The sequence below is a fragment of the Portunus trituberculatus genome, chromosome 46, assembly GCF_017591435.1.
Source record: "Portunus trituberculatus isolate SZX2019 chromosome 46, ASM1759143v1, whole genome shotgun sequence".
NCBI classification, from domain to species: Eukaryota; Metazoa; Arthropoda; class Malacostraca; order Decapoda; family Portunidae; genus Portunus; species Portunus trituberculatus.
This window is the reverse complement of record NC_059300.1, coordinates 3,000,004-3,027,342: the sequence shown is the minus strand read 5'-3', so window position 1 is coordinate 3,027,342 and position 27,339 is coordinate 3,000,004. Positions and strand designations below refer to the sequence as shown.

The following is a 27,339-nucleotide window of genomic DNA, read 5'->3' as shown; positions in this document are numbered from 1 at the left end:
CTCTCTCTCTCTCTCTCTCTCTCTCTCTCATCTAAGCAATTTATTTACCTTCAATTTTGTTTATTTCCTTTTTGTATAAGTGAGGTACTAGTCTGGGACGACAAATGAAAGAAAGAAAAAAGAAAAGAAAAACCCCTCTGAGGTGTTAGTCTCCAAAAAAGTAAGCTAAAAGGCTAGACAGACAAAATTATATCATTAATATTTTATTCAGCCCAGCAACTGCAAACTCTTTAAACTAAAGTTAGAAACCTCATGAAGTTCGCATCAGTATGAAGTCCACGGATCCATGTCGTTTAGAGTTGCTGTGTGTGTGTATAATATGTGGTGTCAGATGGCGGGTGACTGTCGAAGTAAACTGCTTCCTCATTCATTTAAACGACTTTGACATTGAATTTCATTTATTTAATTGAAATATGTCTTTTTCACACATATAATTCTACGACAATCACCGCAGCGTTATTCATTATCTACTAACCACTTGCGGTAGATATGCATGATGAGAGAGAGAGAGAGAGAGAGAGAGAGAGAGAGAGAGAGAGAGAGAGAGATGAGGGGTTTATAATTTAAATCTATAGTTTCATCTCCTTTCATATGGGTTATCTCTTTTCTTAAATATGGGGTCTATATTATAACTAAGATTGTTCTCATAGAGGATATGCAAGTGTTTCTCAAATGGTGACTCAGACAGCGTTAACAGGAATCGGGGGCCACGGTAGTGGAGTGTGTTGCACAAGCTTTAAGTAGTGTAGTGCTTCAATGTTGCATAGATCTTGTTGCGTCTCTTAAGACTGGCCTTTGTGGATTCAAGGGAACGCGTTAAATTCTTTCTTTCTTTCTTTTTTTATTTATGAATTTAACTTAATTAGTATTATTTACATATATATATATATATATATATATATATATATATATATATATATATATATATATATATATATATATACTCAGATGATCATATGTATACGACTTTCAACTATAACGAAAAACTATCAAAATTAACAACATTGGAAACAGAAGACGTCCATTGCTGGTGGTTCTGTAAAAGGTGGTGCGTTGTACAACACTAGAATCCACGCTTTGTAACTGTCAAAAGGGCTTTGATCAGCTTATACGCTTTGATATATAACTTGCGTAAATTAGATCAATAGAGCAGTAATCAGTAAGGGATAGTATTGTTTGGTACATTATGGTACTTACACAAATTAAATTCAATTTATTCTTATGAAATGGAACAAAGAATGTAAATTTACTCAATGTATTATCAACATTTCTAGGAAAACCTTTCACGTGACGGGGTGGTGGTCCTCTGCTGGCTTTGTGTGTGTGTGTGTGTGTGTAACTGGCGGACTATAGCGTTACTCGTCACACAGTCGTGTACCACATGGGAAGTATAATTCACCACGGTCTTCATCATCACGTGCTCGACTCATGGTCACCAGGTTCTCTTTCCCGGATTTCATTCAAGGGAACCAACATCTCTCATCAGCGAGACTCTTTGCGACCTCATCACCCCGACTGACAACCATCTTGGTAAAGATGTCGTCACTGAACTAGTGTGTGTGTGTGTGTGTGTGTGATCATCGCTATAATCTACTTGTGAATCTAATTGCTTTTTCAGATATTTATATGACATTTGTATTACATCAAATACGTATGTATGATGCGTTCCTTATGTGGAAAAGGAATTGAATTGAACTTGAACAATGGAATATGTAAGGTTAGTAAAATTCGTTATTTAAAGTAATTCCTTAAGTGTTGTTTTTGCACTTCATTGGCAGATGACAGCGCGTTTGTGAGAGGAATGCATTACTAGCCCTTTATCAAACAGAAGAGTAGCTGACTAATGCCACGAAATGTACTATTTCGTCTCTCGACATAGATATACCAAGCATAATGTACTACTCTACGGATGAATGTTGGCAATGACCATTAAGTTAACAGATTCGTGTTACTTTTGAACAGCAGATTATCTCTGTTATAACATACAAAATCAATTTTCGTATCTTAACTGAGATCAACTTTAGTCCGTCCTGACACTTGATACATCAGTGAGCTTGTTATCTGTTATGAGGGGACGACAGATATAGATACAATGGAGATGAGTAAGTGCGTTATCAGCAAAAAAAAAAAAACAAAGGAGCCATGAAGTAGATGGACGCGCCATGCTAAGGAGATCCGTTTACAGTCCTTGTGGAGGATGTGCATCACGTGTGAGCTACATAATAAAGTTACTTAACCCCGTTAGTTATATAGTGCATGACACACATACTCACACTAACACAAGTAGCCTACACATGATGATAGATAAATTTATGAATCAACAAATAGAATTCTGCAGCGCCACTTTGAGGTCAGCTAGGAGATATTGCGTCACTCACTCGGTAAGACTAATACACATTGGCATAGACTGTCATAAGTCGGATGTGGTTGTGAATTTAAGAGTAGACAAATATTGTGGTGGTGGCTCTGGTATTTTTTTTTTTTCCAGAAGTGAAGATTTGTATAATATATCATACCATATGTTTCGTTTGTATTTTTCTGTTAAATGGGCTTGCAGCAACCTCATTCCGTTTCCTAGCTATCCGTTGTTGTGGTTGAATACTACCTCTTAAACCTCACGCCGGACATCCCTTTGAGAGGAGTTTTTAGGAACAATTTTAAGTGCCATAATTAGAAAGATGAAAAAGAAAATAGATATACTTAAGCATTCAAGAATTTACATGCACTGGTCAACACGTGATGCAGCTACTTTATGCAAATGTTATGAATTAGCCTTCCCTAATGTGAAAAACATCACACCTTATTGGCCACGCATTTTTCCTACTTTGTTTTCTATTAAATTGAAACACCTATAAATCCTCTCTTACCGAAACAAAGAAAATAATTTACATCATTTTTGAAGCGATGATAGTGAAAAAAAAAAAACTAATTTATACATACACATGTATATATATATATATATATATATATATATATATATATATATATATATATATATATATATATATATATATATATATATATATATATATATATATATATATATATATATATATATATATATATATATATATACTTTATTCAAGGAAAAAGTGTCCAGGTTAACTAACCGCGAATATATTGTTTTATGTCACGTTTTCCAGCCCTGAAGCTTTGTTATTCATTTATATACTGATCATAACATATGGTTGATTCCCTTTTTTTTTTTTATACCATGTGGGCTTTTCACGGGAATTTATGGGCTAAAGGGGGTACTTATTTGTTTGAGTACTCTCAGCATGTGGTCCTTTCTAATGTAGCTGGTTGGTTGGTTGGTGTATTTTGGGGATATTCACCCTAAGGAGTTTTTATTTGAACTGAAGATTGCTGGATGCTGCTGTGCAACACTTACGTCCAATGCAGCTGTTGCGGACACACGCTTGTTTTTACGATCTATACGCTTCTTGCACTTGGCTGTTATCACTGTTATTCCCAACGTCCTCCTATCTTTGTTTGCTCAGCATTTATCATTTGTTGTTGTATAATATTCTCTCTCTCTCTCTCTCTCTCTCTCTCTCTCTCTCTCTCTCTCTCTCTCTCTGCTTTCAAACTGTTTGTCATGCAAGCACTTGATCTGTTTGATCGTTCTGTTGCAGTGTGTGTGTGTGTGTGTGTGTGAGAGGTATGCCACAAACGAGTGGCGTGGGCCTTAACTGCCGTAGTGGCGGCCCACAATGCTGTTGCAGTACAAAGCTCAAATAAATAAAAGTTGAAACAGCCTCAGGAAAGCATTCAGTGAATTTTGACAATATATCATTTGTTGATTTTGTTTCGTATGCTGCATATTCGTTAAAACAATCCAGAGGAAACATATTATGTTGGTCCGTTTTAGAATGATTTCATAAGTAGGATTTTCTTATCTCATTGATTGGCCCTCATGAATTAAAATGTTAAGTTTCACGGCAACACAGTGGTGACATCAGCCAATGGTTATCCGCCTCACAAAGCCTTGAGGCCGAGCCCTCGCGAAGGACCAATGAATAACAGTGGGACAACGAGAGCGCGGTGCGCATGTGTCCACAAATACATGCTGGCCGATAAGTTGTGGACGCAGTAGACTCTCAACTCGCTTGAGAGTCGGGTGGCTTTGAGGGAGTGAAGGTTGTATTGCACCGCCAAGATGGAAAAGGAAAAGCTAAGCAAGCAAGAAACACTGGCATTGAGGAAAAAACACATTGGGTAAAGTATTGATTTAGTGTCAGTAGCTGTTACATAACTGATGTGCCTAAAGTCTGCTGTTTTAAATCTTAGCGATGAATAAGTGGTGTGGCGAAACGTCTGATGAGTCTATGTACTGTAAGTACTGTACATCTTCCGCCGATAGCAGTGACACCAAGGGAACCTGAAGTTTTTCGTTGGCAATATGATGAGCTGAGAGTAATTTCATGTATACTCTGCATGAGATGTCAATCTATAGTCCTTAGGATGACCTCAAACTCACCTCTTAGGATCCGAGGCTGTGCCGCGAGATTTGACATGCCATTACTCATTAATGTATGTTCTTTATTATTTTTTTCTTTCATATATATATATATATATATATATATATATATATATATATATATATATATATATATATATATATATATACACACACACACATACGTAATATATACATCGAGAAACGTAGATCATAATGTTATATAAGTTATACGTACAGTTAATGTCGACCTGTTTTGTATTTAGTCAAATGATATATTGTGAATGTATCATGAAGAGGTTATATGAAATTTGTTTTAATGCATACTTGTGCTTTGACTATACTCATCGGTCATCAATTAATTGTGTATAGAAATCGAGGAATAGATAAGTGTGTGTGTGTGTGTGTGTGTGTAAACTGTGAACCAAAATAATCATAATGATTATGATAATAATAGTAATAATAATAATAATTATTATTATTATTATATCTAAAGGTTTTTGTAGAAGTTCTCAGAAGATTATTAGATAACCTTGACTATAATAGGGCTAAAAAATTGAAGTCTCATGATAAAGTATGGGATCCAAAGAGTGATTCAGTATGAAAGAAAAAAATATATATATATAAGAAGACATGTGGAGAAATCAAGACGTGTGAATATTCTTTATATTTACAATGAAAGTTCGGAATTGATAGCAAGCGAAGAAATTGAAAAAGTTTATGTTTGAGTGTTAGAAATATTCTTTCATCAGTGTCCAACTTTCTCTCTAACTTTCTCTCTCTCTCTCTCTCTCTCTCTCTCTCTCTCTCTCTCTCTCTCTCTCTCTCTCTCTCTCTTTAAGGCGAGTTCACACGTGTCAATATGAGGAATTGCCAGCCGCTGGAGCAGTTTCCCAACCTTTTCCGTCCATAGCACCCACTAGCATGTCTAAGCAGTCCAGCACCTCTAACTGATATCTTGTTATTAAAAGGAGAAAAGAAAGTGAAGTGTGTGCATCACTTCCTAGCACCCCTATAACTGATTTTTGCACCCTAGGGGGTGCTAACACCCCAGTTGGGGAAACGCTGCGCTAGAATTTTCGGCTGAATATCGGTGCCCCTAGCAGGTGGAGGAACAAGTCGTAAAACAAGACCCGACATGCTGGTGTTGTCCAGCCGCAAGCGAATTTGTTTACATCATAGAATATACCAGAAGGAAGTTATATTGTGTGAGTTAAAGCTTGGAGGACAGCGGCGGTGCTGCCATCTGTTGGTAGCGATCGCTTTCATAGAAAATGTTTTCAAGAGTAACTTATGAAGATTTCTCCCATGCTCATCCCCCCCTCCGACCCCCTATTTTTTTTCCTCCATTCTCTTGTGGTTATGAACTTATTATACGGCAAATAAAAATATATATATATATATATATATATATATATATATATATATATATATATATATATATATATATATATATATATATATATATATATATATATATATATATATATATATATATATATATATATATATATATATATATATATTTTGCCACAATGGCAACAACTGCTGTGGGTTGCTTTGCTGTTGTTGGTGTTATGGCCATGAAGATCTATGGATCCTTTTGAGCAGTGGGGTAGTCCTGTGTGGGTATCACAGGCATGGTAGCTAGCCAGTCTTCCTCAAGAAGGAACAGGTAAGGCGCAGGACAGCAGGTTGCCAGAGGGATGGACTCCAGAGGTCGCCAGGTTTTGGGCAGGTCGAGTGTTGTGATAGCCAGGGTGGAGAGCTGGGAGTGTAGTGCAGTGCGGTGGGAGTGGAAGTGTGGGCAGTGAAGCAGGAAATGTTCGATGGCCTAAGGGCAGAAGGGATCAGGAGACAGACGTAAGTGGTGCAAGTGAGCATCAAGTGTGGAGTGGGCCAGGCAGAGGCAGGCGATGGCTGCTCTGGCTTGCATTCCTTCCTGTGACTGACTGACTATTTGAATCTTGTAACGGTGCTCGTCCTCCCCTGCTGATGGACTCCCTATCCCTCTCCTGCTTGCTGCCTGTGACCCGTGCTCCTTCTCTTGCAAGCTCCAATTCCTAATCGATTCCTCCAGTTCTCCCTTTGAACCTGTATATCCTCCTAGAATCCTTGCTTCATAGCAACCCTTCCTTTCTTCCATGCATGAACTGATGGTGTGAAGGGCAGCGGCGTAACTATTTTGTGGTTCATTGCACACAGAGCTGTGCAGGGTGCAGTTGTCAATCTGACTTTGCAGCAGCGCAATCCACAGATTTCCATATGTATAGCAGTATTAAGCGAAGCACCTGTGGTCAGCCAAGGATAGAAAGACAGTCAGTTTTCATATTGTCTTTTCTTTTCCCTCCCCATTTTGTTGACAAACCCTCAGACTAAACTCAGCCCAGCTGAGCAATTCGGCAGCCTCTCATAAACTTATACTAAATGAACAGAAATAAACACATTCTTCCACCTTTTACAATTTCCACAAATTAAAAATAAACAATGCTAATTAGATTTCACCTAATCAATAAAAAATAAAAGGATTATTTATGAAAGATTTTTTACGTCACACATAGTTATGGGAAGTATCTTCTGGTTGGTGGGAAGTGAATGTAAACAAACAATTATACTCAACATGTCTTCTTCTAGTGAGGATAACGATTGCAAACTAATTAAATCCTTACAAGTATTCAATCCTCACCTCCAACAACACCCTGTAGATAGGGAAACAGTTCTTGAAGAGTAGTAGGTATCTCACTGAATGTCAATTTGCGTAAGTTTTTTTTTTTTTTTTTTTTTTTTTTCCATTTTCAGGGTCCCAGATGTGCTCTTTTTTCCCTCACCAACTCCAAAATCTTCTCTACATCTGGACACCACATTTTCAAACCTCTCTCTGTCACAACGTAAACAAAGTTGCAGATTGACTGCATGAGACAACATGTTGGTCTTGTTTTGCGATTGTTATTTCCAGTTGCTAGGCGCTAATATTCAGTTGGAAACTGTACAGACTTTCAGTTTCAGTCGCATATTGATACACACACACACACACACACACACACACACACACACACACACACACACACACACACACACACAGAGACACATCTGTCTTATGAGCAGAGACTGGAAAAATTGAGTCTGCTGACACTGGAAAAAAGAAGGGAGAGAGGAGACCTTATCACTATGTATAGGATTCTGTCTGGCATTGAGAAGTTGGACCGTGATGATCTGGTGGTGAGGGATAGGAGAAGTGGAAGGAAGCATGGGAGAAAAGTGAAGATGAGTGTGTGTACAAAGGACATAAAGAAATACAGTTTTCCACATAGAATTGTGGGGATTTAGAATGCGCTGAAGAAAGAAGTAGTTGAAGCAAAAACAATTCACGGATTTAAGGAAAGGTTAGATAAGAGTAGATATAGAGACGGGACAGCACGAGTTTGAACTCCTCCTCCCATAAACAACAACTAGGTAAATACACACACACACACACACACACACACACACACACACACACACACACACACACACACACACACACACACACACACACACACACATAGTGTAGTGGTTAGCACGCTCGACTCACAATTGAGAGGGCTGGGTTCAAGTCCCAGCAAGCGGCGAGGTAAATGGGCAAGCCTCTGAATTTGTAGCCCCTGTTCACCTAGCAGTAAATAGGTACGGGATGTAACTCGAGGGGTTGTGGCCACGCTTTCCTGGTGTGTGGAGTGTGTTGTGGTCTCAGTCTTACCCGAAGATCGGTCTATGAGCTCTGAGCTCGCTCTGTAATGGGGAAGACTGGCTGGGTGACCAGCAAGCAACCGAGGTAAATTACACACACACACACACACACACACACACTGCATAGTGTAGTGGTTAGCACGCTCGATTCACAATCGAGAGGGCCGGGTTCGAGTCCCGGGAAGCGGTGAGGCAAATGGGCAAGCCTCTTAATGTGTGGCCCCTGTTCACCCAGCAGTAAATAGGTACAGGATGTAACTCGAGGGGTTGTGGCCGCGCTTTCCCGGTGTGTGGAGTGTGTTGTGGTCTCAGTCCTACCCAAAGATCGGTCTATGAGCTCTGAGCTCGCTCCGTAATGGGGAAGACTGGCTGGGTGACCAGCAGGCAACCGAGGTGAATTACACACACACATGAAATAGTGTCTCCAACTGTTGCCAGGTAGTATATATTGTTATGCAGAGCAGATCAACTAGTTTAGTCAGGCCAGTTACTTGAGGGGAAAACATATTGCACCAAGGGGAAAATTGGTAGTGTTTTAGGTGTCGCAATTAAAGTCTGTGTTCCGACTAGACAAGCTTAGTTGATACTTCCAGTGACTTGCAATTTCAGTCACATATTGAAATGTGTGAATCACCTTTAATACTGTGTATTCATTCACGGTCGCCTGCTGGTCACCCAGCTAGTCTTCCTCATTAATGCGGGCTCTCATGTGTCAATATGCGACTGAAATTGCAAGTCACTAAAAGTATCAACTGAGCCCTACTAGTCAGAACATGTTCACACATGATGACTGGGAATTATCAGCTGGTTGGCGGGAAGTGAATGTAAACGGCTACCCAACAAGATGTCTTTCTCTGGTGACAATGATGATTGCTATTAAATCAAATCATCACAAGTATTCAATCTTTGCCTATAACAACACCCTGCATAGAGGGAAGCAGTCATTGGAGAGTGGCAGTTATCTTATCGATTGCTGATTTGCATAATTTTTTTTTGCTTTTTTTGCTATAGAATGAACTTTTAGGATACCAGATATGCTCTTTTTTCCTCAACAACTCCAACTTCTAGTTGCTAGGCACTGATATTCAGTCAGAAACTCTACTGACTTGAAATATCTGTCGCATATTGACACGTGTGAACTCGCCTTTACGAAGTGGGCTCAGAACTCATAGACTGATCTTTGGGTAGGACTGAGACTACACTCCACACACCAGGAAAGTGAGGTCACAACCCCTCGAATTACTTCCTGCACCTATTTACTGCTAGGTGAACAGGGGCTACACACATTAAGAGACTTCCCCATTTGCCTCACCACACCCGGGACTCAAACCCAGGCCTTTTCAGTTGTGAGCCGATTGTGCTAACCATTACACTACGCAGTGTTTGTGTATTTACCTAGTTGTATTTACCTAGTTGTAGTTTTACAGGGCCTGGGCTTTATGCTCGTGTGGCCCCGTCTCCATATCTACGCTTATCCAATTTTTCTTTAAAACTATGTACACTCTTTGCTGACACCACTTTCTCACTCAAACTGTTCCAAGTCTCAACACATCTTTGCGGGAAACTAAATTTTTTAACATCTCTCAGACATCTTCCCTTCCTCAGTTTCTTACTATGCGATCTTGTGCTTCTAATGTCATATTCTTCTCTCAGGATTAGTTTCTCATTATCCACTTCATCCATTCCGTTAATCAATTTATAAACTTGTGTCAGATCCCCTCTTTCTCTTCTCTGTTCCAGGGTTGGTAGATCCATAGCTTTTAGTCTCTCCTCATATGTCATCTCTTTAAATTTTGGAACCATTCTTGTAGCCATTTTTTGTAGTCTCTCCAATTTCCTTATGTGTTTCTTTTTATGGGGGTCCACACAACTTCTGCATATTCCAATCTAGGTCTTATTTTACTACTTATCAATTTCTTCATCATTTCTTTGTCCATATAGTGAAATGCATATGTGTAAAATTCCATAACACTTCTGCAGGCCATCATGTAAGCTGTTCTTCAAGAGTGATCCGCTGAAGATCGTGCGAGCGTTGGGTTCCTACATGTATGATGAGGAAGGCAACAGATACCTTGACTGTATCAACAATGTATGCCATGGTAAGTACCGACTCCTTTTCAGGGAAAGGGGGATTTAGAGGGAGAGGAGAGATCAAGAACTTACTTTTGATAATCTTTACTAAAATCCTCATTTGTTTAATTAATTCACTTGAGACATGATGAGTTAGATCATTTGTGGCATGTGGCTGTGTGATATTCAGCTATATTCATCATCTTATGAGTATGCTTTTAATTGATAATTAAGTAGGTAATTAAAAAGCTGTTTTATTTTATACTGATACTGGACAAGTGTTGTCTTTAAATGTAGCGTTATGTTTGGAAATTTCACTTTAATCCCAACAAAGCCGAAACTAAAGAAATATAAGTGTGGACCAACCTAATATAAATTTCAGCTCATTTACATTCAAATCCTTCTATAGATGGGCTTAACACTGTATTTAGTAAAGAGTGTATACCATCCTTCCAGGTCCTTGTAGTAATATTGTAGAATGAAAGGCAAATATATCTGATTTTGTATCTGGCAGAATCAAATTATACTTTTTTTTTTTCTTTTTTTTTCCCCCTTGTGAAATGGGAAATTTATTCTGGTGTCAGAGAAATACTGAATAATATTTTTCAGTGTCTCTTAATATTTGGGCATACATTAATTACTTCCCCATCCCAAATATATCATCACTTTGCTCTCACAATTTACCATTCCTTTCACAGTGGGTCACTGCCATCCACATGTGGTGTCAGCAGCCACGCAGCAGATGGCTGTCCTCAACACAAATAGTCGCTTCCTACATGACAATCTAGTCATTTATGCCGAAAGGTAACTTGTACTCCAGTTTAGTTCCTTAAAGATACATACCTATATATGTAAATATTACTATTCTCTCTCTCTCTCTCTCTCTCTCTCTCTCTCTCTCTCTCTCTCTCTCTCTCTCTCTCTCTCTCTCTCTCTCTCAGATAAAACCATGCTATCTGTAAAGAAAAAAAATAGATATAGGAGCACATGATTTTATGAAAGATTATTTTCAAAGAATTTGATTTTAGTTTATGTGATATGATCAAGGCACCTATCACCCGGGGGTATAAAAATTTACAGAATTAGAGATGATACAAAAAGAAATAAGTAGATTCGTGCACATTTTTAAACAAATATTATAGGGGAGAGATATTGAATTAAAGTTACTAATATCAGAGGAAAGAGATCAAGCAATGTTGTACATCTTAAAAGTACGAAAAAAAAGGAACTAAACATACAATCAAGAAGAAAAAAAAAATGCTTTAAAAAAACTAAGTAAAGGATACATGATGTGAGGCCAAGATTGAGAATAGAATAATACTTAAAACATGTATATACAAAATAAATGGATTGGTAAACAAAATAATGAATATATGATAGTAATATGGTTATATATATATATATATATATATATATATATATATATATATATATATATATATATATAGTTGCGATGTATGCACTTCAAATAATGTGAGCAAGATAAATTCATGGTTATATTACTCAGTATTTTTTTTCTATAATTCTGCTGTAAACATAACTGGGCATGATGAAAAAAAATCATCACAATGACCGATGAATTGATAACGAGAATTGTATTGGCTGTAACTGATAATAGATATATTGCCCAATAATATATAACTGACAATTCAATAATAGTGATGTTGACATTTCAATTATTCAATGTTCATCGTGTCTCCTCACTAATCGAAAGTACTGTTTTGAGTAGGAAAACTACTTTTGCTATGAAAGTCTAAAAACTTCAACATGGTCATCTTCCATAAAAAATAAAATGATCAGTTGTTAGTTTGAACCTAAAGTATTGATGATACTGATAAATTGATAAAAAGGGGAAAATAATCAACTTGATATTACTATTGTGATAATGCCCACCTATCTCTATAACACACACACACACACACAGAGACGTATAATTTGCTAAGGAATATTGGAGTAGCATTTCACTATATGGACAAGGAAATGATGAAGAAATTGATAAGTACTAAAATAAGACCTAAATTGGAATATGCAGGAGTTGTGTGGACTCCCCATAAAAAGAAACACATAAGAAAATTAGAGACTACAAAAAATGGCTACAAGAATGGTTCCTGAATTTAAAGGGATGACATATGAGGAGAGACTAAAGGCTATGGATCTACCAACCTTGGAGTAGAGAAGAGAGAGAGGGGATCTGATACAAGTTTATAAATTGATTAATGGAATGGATGAAGTGGATAATGAGAAACTTATCCTGAGAGAAGAATATGACTTTAGAAGCACAAGATCGCATAGTAAGAAACTAAGGAAGGGACGATGTCTGAGGGATGTTAAAAAATTTAGTTTCCCGCAAAGATGTGTTGAGACTTGGAACAGTTTGAGTGAGGAAGTGGTGTCAGCAAAGAGTGTACATAGTTTTAAAGAAAAATTGGATAAATGTAGATATGGAGACGGGACCACACGAGCATAAAGCCCAGGCCCTGTAAAACTACAACTAGGTAAATACACACACGGTAGCTCAGTGGTTAGAGCGCTGGCTTCACAAGCCAGAGGACCAGGGTTCGATTCCCTGGCCAGATGGAGATATTTGGGTGTGTCTCCTTTCACGTGTAGCCCCTGTTCACCTAGTAGTGAGTAGGTACAGGATGTAAATCGAGGAGTTGTGACCTTGTTGTCCCGGTGTGTGTTGTGTGCCTGGTCTCAGGCCTATCCGAAGATCGGAAATAATGAGCTCTGAGCTCGTTCCATAGGGTAACGTGAGGCTGTCTTGTCAGAGACTGCAGCAGGTCAAACAGTGAAACACACACACACACACACACAGATGTATTGAGATGTGGAACAGTTTAAATGAAGAAGTAGTGTCTGCAACGAGTGTGCACACCTTTAAAGTAAGATTGGATAAGTGTAGATATGGAGACGGGGCCACACGAGCATAAAGCCCAGGCCCTGTAAAACTACAACTAGGTAAATACACACACACACACACACACACACACACACACACACACACACACACACACACACACACACACACACACACACACACACACACACACATAAGAAGAAATATGTCACAGGATGAGCGAATGAAAATGAAAGAGCTTGTAACTGAAGTGAAAGAGAGGAATGACGAAAGAACAGAGGAGGAAAAGACCAAGTTTTTTTGGAGGATGAGAAATGGGAGGCTAAAGAAGTGGTGGATAAATCAGGCGAAATAGACATTACATGGAACAAAGAGACTAGGAATGGAATACAGGTGCCATATTACAGAAAGAGGACTTTAAATAATAAACAGTGGTTTAATAGAAATTGTGAAGAAGCAAAAAAGAACAAAGAAAAGGCATGGAAGAAACTTAAGAAAAACAGTGATGTATTATCAAGAGAAGTTTACAAAACAGCAAGGAATAGATTTGTTGAAGTAAGGAGAACAGCACAGAAGGAATATGAACAGAGGGTGGTGGAAAACTGTGATAGTGACCCAAAAATGTTTTACAAATTCATAAATGGAAAACTAAATATAAGGGAGGAAATAGTAAAGGTAAAAAATGGGGAAGAAGTATATGAGGATGCTGGAGATATAGCTGAAATTTTGAACGACAACTTTTGCAAAGTGTTTACCAAGGAAGAACATTTTATGGGAGGAAGGCCTACGGAAATAAGGCAAATGCAGGACATCATGGTTACTAAGGAAGATGTAAGGAAAATTATAAGCAATTTGGATATTAATAAATCAGTGGGGCCAGATGGCATATCTGGGAGGTTGCTAAATGAATGTAAGGATCAATTGTTGAACCCTGTATTTGATATTGTGGAAACCTCCATACGAACAGGATTAGTCCCGAAAGAGTGGAAAAGAGCTGACATTGTGCCTATATATAAGAATGGTAGTAGGATGGAACCACTAAATTATAGACCAGTATCGTTAACTAGTATATTGTGCAAGGTATGTGAAGAAGTAATTAAAGCTAAGTGGAGTGAGTATCTAGAAAGTGAAAACATTCTGAGTGAAAGACAGTTTGGTTTCAGAAAAGGAAGATCGTGCGTATCCAATTTATTATGTTTTTATTCAAGAGTGACTGACATACTACAACATAGAGAGGGATGGGTGGATGCTATCTACCTGGACTTGAGAAAGGCCTTTGATAAATATGGAAAATTACTTAATGGGAAGAGAAATGAGAACAGTGGTGAGAGGAAGGAAGTCCGAGTGGAAGAAGGTAACCAGTGGAGTTCCACAAGGGTCAGTGCTTGGTCCCATCATGTTTTTGATTTATGTTAATGATATGCCAGTAGGAATTGACAGTTACATGAACATGTTTGCGGACGATACTAAAATTATGAGGAGAGTAAGGAATGTGGAAGATTGTAACAAGTTACAGGAAGATCTTGATAAAATATATGAGTGGAGTAAGGAGTGGCAGATGGAATTTAATATAGACAAAACCCATGTTATGAAAATGGGAAGAAGTAGATACAGACCAAACAGGGATTACAGGCTGGGTGATGAGAAAATTAAAGAGACCAATGAGGAGAAAGACTTTGGAGTAACCGTGCAAAACACTTTGTCACCGGAGAAACACATTAACAAGATTTTTTGGAAAACATATAACATGCTTAAAAATATTGGCCTTGCGTTCCACTACTTAGATGAAGGATTGATGAAGAAGATATTATGTACCTTAATAAGACCCCAGTTAGAATATGCAGCTTGTGTCTGGTTACCACATATGAAGAAAAATGTGAAGAAGGTAGAAAGGGTACAGAGGCTGGCAACAAGGATGGTACCAGGACTCAGGGAGTTAGACTATGAGGAAAGACTGAGGAAGCTGGGGCTGACCACATTAGAAGAGAGAAGAACAAGAGGAGATATGATAACTATGTATAAATCGGTGAACAAGATTGACATACTGGACAGAGAGTTGATAAAGGTGACCACAAGTAATCATCTCCGAGGACATGGAAAAAAGCTAATAAAAGACATCTGTCTAAATGACTTGAGAAAATACAGTTTCCCGCATCGTAGCATTGATAAGTGGAATAAACTGAGCAGTGATGTCGTTGACGCGGTGTGTGTCAATCAGATGAAAGAGAGATATGACAGGAATGGACAAGGAGACAGGACACAGAGAGCTTAGCTCGGGCCCTGTAATACACAAATAGGTAAATACACACACACACACACACACACACACTCCGCTCCGTGGAGAGCGGACGTGCCTCCTGCTCAGAGCGGCATCTAACTAACACTCCATACGCTAAGCAATGTGCTTGAGTGAGAATAGTTATTGCTATTGAGGGGCGACCAGAGCGAGTGAACAAGTGTACAGAGTGAACGTAGCCTGGTGGCGTGTACATGGGAGTGATCGGAGGTGTGAGAACCTCCACACTCCAAACGACAGAGCGGGAACCACACAAAGGCCAGCCATAGCAGCCGCCAACGCATCCCACCACACACACATAGCTACCAGGCCTGGCCCCCAGTGACCACACACCCACATGCTCCCAGGAAGAGTAAAAAAATGGATAGACCGGTAAGATATAAATTACCAAATTCAAAATATGTTGATGAGGCCCAGGGAGCAAAACCGAAAGTGGCCAGTCAAAGCATGAGTCCATCTTCAACAGGGGCAACATTGCAAGGTAGATTGGTAATGTTGGAGAAGAGATTTGAGGAGTTGGTGAAGGAATTAAAAGTTCAGAGGAGTGAGGAGGAGCAGGATAGAGAATTTCGCAAGGCTTTGAAGGAAAGAGTTAAGAGACTGGAGGAAAATGAAAAACGATTGGTGGATGAGAATGCACACTTGAGAGTGGAGGTTGAAAAATACAAGAGACGGTTGGAGGAGAAAATGGATAGAGTAGTAAAGGAGAAAGATGACTTTAAGGAAATGATTAGTGAGCAGAATGAAAGGTTTGAAAGGGAATGGGAACTGAAGAAAACACAATGGACTGAGTCGAGGGAAGCAGAGATGGTTGGATTACAAGAAATAATTAAAGATCAGTTGAAGGAAGACAAAAAAGAAAGGTCCAAGGAACTGGTTAATGTAATGAAGAATAAGGAAACATTGATAAGGAAATAGCAGAAAAGAAGAAGAGTGTGTTAATATTTGGGATGAAAGAACAAAATATAACATATAAGCCTAAGAGAATTAAGGAAGAATTAAAACGGTAAGAGATCTGTTCAAAAATCTAAATGATGATGAAAAAAAGACCTACAAGAAGAAGTGGAAGAGATCCATAGACTGGGTCCGTATAAGGAGGGAGTGAGCAGACCGATTAAAGTAGTACTGAAGTCACAACAATCTGGAGGATATCCTATATAGAACATCAAAGTTAAAGAGATAGAAGGTTGTAAAGAGGTGTTTGTGAGAAAGAATAGAAATGAGGAAGAGAGGAGAAGATATAAGGAATTGGTGGAAGAGGCGAGAAGGAAAAATGATGAGCGGTCTGAGGAGGAAAGAGAAAAGTTTTTTTGGAGAGTTATAGGAGAGAGAGTCAGAAAGTGGTATGTGGAAAGAAGGAATATGGAGGAACCCTAGAGGAGCAGTGGGTGGACCGTAATGTATACTAATATAGATGGGATACTGTCAAGTAGATTGGAATTGCAAGACTATATGATAGTGGAGAAGCCTGATATAATGTGTTTGACTGAGACAAAATTGCATGAAAAAACAAAGATAAATTTGGATATTAAATATAATATATGGAGAAAGGATAGAGAGTAAAGGTGGAGGAGGAGTTATGATTATGACGAAGAAATAAATAAATGTGGATAAGGTTTGGTATGGGAAGAACAACGCAGAAGTGATAAGCATAAGGATAAAAAGTGATGGAAAAGAATTAATAATCATGGTGACCTATGTACCTCCTAAAACAAATTCTTGGACATTAAGGAATACGACAATATGATCAAGGATACTTTACAGAGTTTGGAAAGTGTATTATCTGGAAAAAGAAAGGTGATACTAGTAGGAGATTTTAATTGTAAGGAGGTGGATTGGGAAAATCTAGTAAGTGGTGTTGGAGAGGAAGCATGGGGAGAGAGATTTCTTAATCTAATGATGGAAAATATGATGGAACAGAGGGTGAAGGAAAATACTAGATATAGAGGAGATGATGAACCAGCTAGACTGGATTTGGTGTTAACAAGAGAGGCTAAGGAAAAGAGAGATGTGGCTTGGAAAAGATGGAAAAAGAGCAGGAATATACTAAATAAGGAGAATTATAGAGTGGCGAGAAATGAGTATGTGAGGGTAAGGAGGGAGGAAGAAAGAAAATTTGAAAAAGATATTGTAGACAAGAGTAAGGAACATCCAAAATTGTTTTACAGGTTCATAAATGGTAAACTTAAAAAGAGAGAGTCCATTGAAAGATGAAAAGGAGAGCAAGGGATAGTAGATGACCCTAAGAATATAGCGGAATTGCTAAATAATAGGTTTCAGCAAGTATTTACTGAAGAAACAATGTTAACATAACATAACATAACATAACATAAATAATAGGATAACAAAGGGCCACCAGGGCCCATCTAGGTTATCCTGTATCAGTCGCACAGCGACCTCGTCATCAGTACTTAAAGATATGTACACTTACAAGTACACAATACATTATATACTAATTCTAAATATTTGGCCCATTAACAGGGCTAAGTCCTGCATCAATTCCTCTACAATCTGTAATATACATGGGGATCATGTCTTGTTTAACTATAGTAAATTTCTTATAAAAACTATCATGCAGCGCTATACATAATTATAAATCTAATAAATTTAAGTGCTTATCTAATCTGTTTTAAACATTGTCAAACTAGTGCTATTTACAACCGTCTCTGGCAATGCATTCCAGAAGTCTACCACCCTATGACTAAAGAAATATTTTCTTATATCTAACCTGCAGCCTTGCTTTCTAATCTTCCTGCCATGATTTCTAGTCCTACTTCCCTCCTCTAAGGTAAAGAAAGATCTCACATCTATGTAGTTTGTATCTGAGAACATTTTAAATAACTCTATCATACTCTTATACATCTCCTCTCAAATGAAAACATGTTTAATGCCTTTAATCTATCTCTATACTCCAGGCGCTTCAAAGCTGGTATCATCCTAGTTGCTCTTCTCTGAACTGCTTCTAACATGTTGATATCCTGCCTATAGTGGGGTGACCAGGCCTGTATGCAATACTCTAAATGGGGCCTAACATAGGAATTATATAAGCTACGCACCACTTCCTTACTTTTATAACTAACATTTCTATTTATAAAACCCAGGATCCTATTTGCCCTATTTCTTGCTTCTAAACATTGCTTTGAAAATTTCATAGTCCTGTCTATCACTACTCCTAAATCCTTTCCTTCATCTACTGCCTCTAGCCAACATCCCTCCATCTCATAGTTAAAGTTTGTGTTGTCTTTACCTAAATGCATAACCTGACACTTTTTAGAATTAAACTCCATCTGCCACCTGTCTGCCCATGCTATCAGCCTGTCCAGGTTTGTTTGTAAAGCCTCAGAATGTACAAGGAAATGTGCACATGGATGACATTAAGATACCTAAAAGGAGTTATATCAAATGTTGGAGGAACTTAAAGATGATAAAGCGATGGGACCAGATGAAGTTTCAGGAAAATTATTGAAGGAGTGTAGAGAAGAATTGATTGATCCATTATATGATATTATAAGGTGTTCATTAGAAACAGGGGAAGTACCAGTAGAGTGGAAGAGAGCGGAAGTGGTGCCCATTTATAAGGGAGGCAGTAAGGAAGAGCCTCTTAACTATAGACCTGTGTCTCTAACAAGTGTGGTCGGTAAGATTTGTGAGAGGGTGATAAAGAAATATTGGATACGGTTCCTGGAGGATCATAAGTTATTATCGGATCATCAATTTGGCTTCAGGAAAGGGAGGTCATGTGTAACAAATCTACTGAGCTTTTATTCAAGAGTGGTTGACAAAATACAAGGATGGATGAACTGTGTATATTTGGATTTAAAGAAAGCTTTTGACAAGGTACCTCACATGAGACTGTTATGGAAATTAGAGATTTATGGAGGACTGAAAGGAAAAGTGTTAAAGTGGATGGAAAACTACTTGAGATGGAGGGAGATGAGAACGGTAATAAGGGATGCAAAGTCGGACTGGTTGGTGGTGGAGAGTGGAGTCCCACAAGGCTCAGTGCTGGCACCAATACTTTTCCTGGTATATATTAATGACATGCCAGAGGGAGTAAACAGTTATATTAATTTGTTTGCGGATGATGCGAAGTTGTGTAGGTGTGTGAAGAGTGAAGAAGATTGTGAAATTTTACAGGCAGACCTGGATAAGATTTGGGAGTGGAGCAAGAGGTGGCAAATGGAATTTAATCTGAGCAAAAGTCATGTGATGGAGATGGGGAAGAGTGGAAGACAGCCAAGAGGGTCATATAAGATGGGTGAAGAAGTAGTGTTGAAAAAGGTGGAAAAGGAAAAGGATTTGGGAGTGATAATACAAGACCATGGGCAGTTTGAGGCTCATATTGATAAGATGTTTGGAGAAACGTATAATTTGATAAGAAATATTGGATTAGCCTTCCATTATATGGATAAAGATATGATGAAGAAATTAATTAGTACGGTAATTAGACCAAGATTGGAATATGCTGGAGTGGTTTGGTCCCCTTATAAAAAGAAGCATATAAGGAAGTTGGAGAGATTGCAGAGAATGGCAACAAAAATGGTTCTGGAATTGGCAGAAATGACCTGAGGAGAGATTAAAAGAAATGAATTTGCTTACCTTGGAACAAAGAAGAGAAAGAGGAGATTTAATACAGGTTTATAAACTGTTGAACGGACTGGATGAAGTGGATAATGAGCAAATGATGTTGAGAGAGGAAAACTTAAATAGAACTACAAGATCGCATAGTAAAAAGATAGCCAAGGAATATGCTTGAAGGATGTGAAGAAATATAGTTTCCCACAAAGATGTGTGGAGGTGTGGAATGGTTTGAGTGAGGAGGTGGTGTCAGTGAGGAGTGTGCATAGTTTTAAAGGAAAGTTGGATGTGTGTAGATATGGAGACGGGGCCACACGAGTATGATACCCAGGCCCTGTAAAATTACAACTAGGTGAATACAGCTAGGTGAATACACACACACATGAATAGATTAGCTTGTAAGTTGTTAAACAAACATGGTGAAAGGTGTGAATTATATATATATATATATATATATATATATATATATATATATATATATATATATATATATATATATATATATATATATATATATATATATATATTATATATTTATTTATTTATTTATTTATTTTTTTTATTAATTATTGACTTTTTTTGGCAGGCTGACAGCACTGTTCCCTCCAAAGCTGAGCGTGTGTTTCTTTGTGAACTCTGGGAGCGAGGCCAATGATCTGGCCCTCCGGCTGGCCCGAACCCACACAGGCCACCGAGATGTCATTACGCTGGATCAGTGAGTCTGCCAGTGTTGGTAGTATGCTGCTATCATATGCTTATGTGTCTGACTGTTAGATAATAATGAAAGTCTATACTACTTTCTTCTAATGCAGGATTCCATTTTACAATTTTGTGTGATTTGTTGTTATCTCCACTTATTAGATGCATACGTATATATGTTTGCTATTTTTTATCCTTTATTTAATATTCCATTAGAGAATGATTGAACTCAATTTCATATAACAAATTCTTCTCAATCCTGACAATCTTTGATCATAATATCACCATGCTTCTGCATGTTCATTTAGTCAAGTTCAGGTAACAAACATTAATTACATGGACAAGCTAGTAGTGGTAAAATTAAGTCACAATGAAATCATATTTATTTTGAGATTAAGTGGATGTGTCAAGATGTCAAATTTGTGATATTTTTAGGCCCACCTAGAGCAGATTTCAATGTGGATTCAGAAAATAAACTATGATGATGGTAATGATTGTATCTGATAAGAGTTGTAGTGCTGTAGTGTCAAATGGCAGTATGAAAAAAATCTGAAGCTTTATCAACATTAGTAATATGAGTAACAATTTGAATTATAATAATGAAATGATTTATATAATTTTTTTCATTGTAGGTCTTCTTGAAGTTCTTACATTTTCTTAATTTTTCAAAGAGTAAGAAAAGTTGCAGGGTCATTCATGGAAGCAGTTTATGGCTATGTTGGCCTGGCCATTCCAGTGATAATGATTCCCCCACAGTGCTTACCATGGTCATGTCACATCCTTGATCGACATCTCGCCATACAAGTTTAATCACCCAGGTGGTGACGGGAAACCTGACTGGGTCCATGTTGTGAGTGTTTGTGCATATTTATGTAGGGACAGGATTTGCCAATGCACCTATAATGTTAAGTGTCATTGTTTCCCTCTGACTTGGAAACTCACTTCCATAAACATTCTTCATGTATCAGAAGAGCATAAGGAACTATGCACAGCATACACGTATGTCATGTTTTTCTGATATCATGTAATAATTTGCTAATATGTAACTATGCAATTATTAACTGAAGTTGGAAATGTTTTCTTAACAGGCACCAGTGGCTGACATATATCGAGGAAAATACACTGATAAGGACTACACCATAGAGCAGCTGTCTGAGAAATATGCTGATGAGGTGAAAATGTTGTGCCAGAAGTCCAGCAAAGAGGGAGGCCAAGTGTGTATCTTCTTTGCAGAGTCAATGCAGTCATGTGGTGGCCAAATAGTGTTTCCTCCTGGATACCTTCGTCAAGTTTACAAGTGCGTATTTCAAAAATTATTAGAAAAGCAGTATGTAAGACCTTTTGTGATATAAATTGCTAAGAGAATTATTTGTAGTTACTGTAAATTAGACATGTAAAAAGAAAACAAAGAATCTGATGACAGATGGAACTTACAGTGTGTGACACTGACTAAAGCATAAAAAGGATAAAGGTGGCATACTTCTCAGAATCACATTTTAACATTCATTATTATGTTTGGAGGGAAGCAGAGATCTCCTCTCTCACATCTCTTACTGAGATATCTCAACCTCTATGGCATTATTACTGTGCTTCTTTCACTGTCTTTTGGATGTAGATTGGGTTATATCTACTGATTCTGTGTGGTTTACTTGTCTGCCTAATACTAAGTGAAAACCAATTTAAGGTTCTTTCAGATCAGGCCATAACTTTCATCCAATAATCATAGATACAATTTATTATTCTCATACTTTTATACATGCACACTTTTATGTGGATATGAAAAGCCAGTCTTGTAGGATTATATGCTTATACTTCTTAGTGTGCAAAGATGTAAACTGAATAACTTATTTTATGAGTTAGTTGCCCCTTGAAGAACATTTTCAGAAGGTATATATGTTTGAAACTACTATAGATAAATGAAGAACAAAAGACTGCACCTTACATATACATATTCTTAAGAAAGGTGAAAGATTGAAAAGTGATGCTTCATTATTTTATATATATATATATATATATATATATATATATATATATATATATATATATATATATATATATATATATATATATATTTTTTTTTTTTTTTTTTTTTTTTTTTCAGGCATGTTAGAGAAGCTGGTGGTGTTTGTTTAGCTGATGAAGTTCAAGTTGGGTTTGGCCGTGTTGGGTCCCATATGTGGGCCTTCCAGACACAGGGTGATGATGTTGTGCCAGACATTGTTACTTTAGGGAAGCCTATGGGGAATGGTCACCCTGTCTCTGCTGTTATCACCACCAGGTATGGGTAGATTCACTCAATTTTAATGGAAACATTTCCTCTCCTTACAATAAGTCTTTCAGAGTGTGGTTTTATCATACAGGCAATCCCCGCTTAACGAAGGGGTTACGATCCTAAAAACCCCTTCGTTTAGCGAATTTTCGTTAAACGAACCAATTATAACAAGTTTAACCCCTGACTTGAGCTTCCATTGAGAGTAAACAAAGCGAGAGTGCATCATAGTACAGTAAAAGGTTTAATGAAAGTAAAAATTATGAAGTTAAACATTTAAGCAGTTTAATTTAAGACTAAGTCATTATAATGTACATTGTACACTAATGTATGTATGTAAATAACTTTATAATGTTGATGATCTTAAATTTATGAAGGGAGGGATAGTGGAGTGGGAAATATGCTAGCTGGCAACCTGTGGAATGTAAGCAAAGGGTGCATCATTGTACCGCATACAAAACTTATGTACCATATTTCCACAAGGCTTTCCATTTTATTCATTGCAGAGTCCCGAGTTCAGGTGGTTCTTTTTATCTTGCAAGGAAGATATGATCTCACCAGCCTTCTTAATAGAGTCTGCTGACTTGAAAATGGTAGACAGTAGATGGAGTAGAGCCATGGTGGGAAGCAATGCTATTAGTTTTCTTGCCTCTCTCGTGTCTGTGAATAATATCCAGCTTCACTTCGAGAGTAAGAGACTTCTTGGTCTTCTTAGCAACACTAGGTGACATTGCAGGGCATTTTGGTGGCATGTAGAGCGAGGGAAGACGAGCTGCTGCTGACACTTATTGTTTTGAACTAGGGGGAGTGAGTGGTGTGTGTTTTGTCCACGAGACGCTGGTGTATTCAAAAGCCTGTCGGCTTATGATGCGGCGGGGCTTTCAAACCTGGAAAAAATTACCTGGATAAAATTTCGTTAAAGCGAGTTTAGTGTTCGTTAAACGAGCAGATGGTAGTAAAAAGACACCTTCGTTGTAGCGAAATTTCATTGTGTGAACCTTCGTTAAGCGGGTTTGCCTGTATTTGTTTTTAATATTGACAAACATGAAATAAAATACCCAGGAAAATAATTGCACCTGTCTTGTTTTCAGAGAGATAGCTGAAAGTTTTGGTGCCACAGGAATGGAGTACTTCAATACCTTTGGTGGAAATCCAGTTTCTGCTGCTGTGGCTAATGCTGTTCTGGATGTTATTGAAAATGAAAAATTAAGGGATAATGCAACAAAGATTGGCAATTTCCTTATGCAGGAATTTAGACAGCTACAGAAAAGATATGAACTTATTGGTAAGCATATATAGTTTACATTTTTTTTTATTTTTTTTTTTTTTTTTTTTTTTTTATCAGAACAATAGAAGTTGGAAACTTGGGTAGTCTGTGGCAGTCTTATATTAATTCATGAAAACTGGATTTAAGTATATACAATATATATATATATATATATATATATATATATATATATATATATATATATATATATATATATATATATATATATATATATATATACACTACTCTCTCTCTCTCTCTCTCTCTCTCTCTCTCTCTCTCTCTCTCTCTCTCTCTCTCTCTCTCTCTCTCTCTCTCTCTCTCTCTCTCTCTCTCTCTCATATACTACAAACACCAATGTGTTTACTGAACTACAATATTGCATTGATTGGCTCTGCAGGAGATGTGCGGGGTCAGGGAATGTTCCTTGGTGTAGATCTGGTGAAGGACAGGGAGACCAGGGAGCCAGCCACTGCTGAGGCTGCCTACATAAACAAGAGGTCTGTCTTTTTCTTCTTTTAAAGTGTCTTGTCTCTGACATTGACAGTCAATATTTGCCACTTAGATCTGTCATCTGCTAGTTGTATTATTTGGCCTGGTGGTTTTTGTCCTTGAATGTCTTTAAATAATGTGTCCAAATACTTCTATCTCTGTCTACATCTTGGTTTTCTTTCCTTCATTTTGCCTGTAATACATAGATGTTCAATATTTCTTCTTAACATGTCCAAGAAAACTTAGTTTTCTCTCTTTTACATGTTGGATTAGTCCTTTCATGGTGTTTGCCATTTCTAGTCAGTCATTCTTCTTAAATCTATTATGTATAAGGTATGAAAAATATTTTCACATTTGTTGTATATCATGGGAATATGGGAAGTTGACTCATTGAAGGAAAATTCATTTTTCTTGTGGATGTGATCAACCTTATTTGTTTCTTTATAAAAGATAATTCACGTGAATTTGGATTTCTTTTTATGTTTACAAGAGTGGTTTGATAGTTTGCGTCTCAGTTGCAATCAGTTGTAAATCTCAAAATACAGTGATATTCATATCATAAGTTTCAAGTGAAGGCTAATTTTTTTAATGTATATTTATTCGATATATGTCATATGATTGACTTTGATATTCTGTCTTCCGCATGTGCCTATATTATACATAAAATTTAAGTTTTATATATCTTTGTTTATGATTTGCAGACTAAAGGAAAATTATGTGTTGTTAAGTGCAGATGGTCCATATAGAAATGTCCTCAAGTTCAAATCTCCTCTGGTTTTTTCTTTAGAAGATGCCAAAGAATTAGTTAGCAAAGTAGATTCCATCATGGAAGAAATGAAACAGGTTGAGGTATGTGTCTTTCTATTTATTTTCTTATCATCAATATAGTAATTATTTATCAAAAGATCATGTGCCATTATATAAAATATTGTAAGATATCCTCAGATGATTTTATGGTAAAAGGTTATTCAAGTTATAGAAAATAGGAATAACATATTCACTTTTGCAGCACTGTGTGAATGGAGTTGTAAAAGAGAATAGTGCCACAGAAAAATCAAGTTCCAAGTCAAAAAGGATACCCAATGGATCACAGAATGAGATACAAGTTACAGGTAAGATAGATGGTAAAGCAGAGCTAAAGTTTCTGATAGGTGTTATGTAATATTAATTGTTCTCATTATAGGCTTAAAATATTTATTCATTTATCCATTTAGTATTTCTGTGCATTTTTTTATGTAGTTACATTTATCCAAGTATAATATGCAATTTATGAGCTACTTATTTTATTGTGATCTTACCTTTATGTTTATAAAATTTCTTGTCAGTTGATATGTATGTGTTACTATCCTCTGTCACCTTTTCTTCACATCTGTCTGTACTGATATTTATACTTCTCTGGAGAAAGCTGCACTATTTAATTTTATTCAGACTTTTTTTTTCCTTTTCAATCCATCCTCTCAAATATCCAACCTTTGTTACTGTAACAGTAGATTCTCTCAGTCTAATTTTTGTAATTTGTTGATTAATATACATCTGTATTATGATTACTTGTCAGATTTTTTTTTTTTTTTTTTTTTTTTTCAAATATAGAATAATTTAAGATAAATGGATTGTGTATAGAATTCAGTTTAAGTGTTCATTAGTAATAATGAGCCTTATATTAACACTGTTTCTTTCATTTCAAGTGTGAAGATATGGAGAGCAATGCCTGGTTTGGGAGGAAGATTTGTTGCTACTGCTCATTGAATGAAAATACAATTTTATTATAAGTACATGTAAGGAAAATTTCTGTAAATAACAAGTTTTATCTAATAAGTAGTTACTTTAAGAAAGAAAATATGAAAAGTTTGATTTTATATTCCTTTCACCCAATAAAACATATATTTTGAGATACAATATTACCATAAGAAAGTACTATACTAATATTTTCTTAAAAAGCAGGTATGAATGATTATAAACTTGTTTCAAGCATGATTTTGTAATAATTCTATTTTGATTTAGTAAATCTTTTTACATTTTTTATGCTTTGAAGGCTTTTGTTAGTCATGTAAGTAAGATGTATACAAAAAATTATGCTATTGTTTTTATCATCTGAAGGCAGGGAGGAGGACTCATCAATGCAGCTTTGGGCTTTCATGAGAGGCATTAATGTTAACTTAGTTTTAAAATCATGAATTAACATTTAGATTGAATGTTTATGTTAAAATGTCAGAACACCAGGATGTTGAGGAGTACCTGGATACATTTATGGCATATACTACCTTCAGTTGTGAATGACAAGAATCAGCATTGTGTGATTTCTTTATAAAATGTCAATATCAGTCCTACCCATGATATGCAGTATTTGTAAGGAAACCTATTATTAGGATATTTTAGTCTACATCTCGTGTTCAAGATTGTATCACATTCAAAATACTGCTAATGTGAGATAACAGAAGGATGTAGATGAAGTTGGCTGTGGAGGGTTAGGAATATTATTAAGTCTAAGCACAATTCCTATCCTATTTGACAACTGATGCTTTATAACCTGTCAGTATTCCATATGTCCCATAACATATCTCCCTACTTAATGCTTGTGAACTGTACGAAAACTATTGGTTCAATAAAATATTGACAGTTTTAA

At 36.9% G+C, this 27,339-nt stretch overlaps 1 protein-coding gene across 2 annotated transcripts; it reads left to right on the top strand.

Moving 5' to 3' along the window:
* Positions 1-1,409: 1,409 nt before the first annotated feature.
* On the top strand, positions 1,410-27,339 carry LOC123519899 (5-phosphohydroxy-L-lysine phospho-lyase-like). 2 transcript variants are annotated; one of them, XM_045281552.1, is made up of 12 exons: positions 1,410-1,530; positions 10,166-10,284; positions 10,954-11,059; positions 20,576-20,704; positions 21,445-21,538; positions 21,777-21,985; positions 22,790-22,966; positions 24,049-24,242; positions 24,625-24,724; positions 25,418-25,565; positions 25,726-25,828; positions 26,402-27,339. In XM_045281552.1, exons 2-12 carry the CDS (start codon positions 10,230-10,232, stop codon positions 26,404-26,406), a joined length of 1,320 nt encoding a protein of 439 aa, XP_045137487.1. In that variant the 5' UTR covers positions 1,410-1,530; positions 10,166-10,229; the 3' UTR covers positions 26,407-27,339. The 2 variants fall into 2 exon arrangements, with proteins under 2 accessions (XP_045137487.1, XP_045137486.1); XM_045281551.1 differs by lacking the exon at positions 1,410-1,530 and adding an exon at positions 4,011-4,218.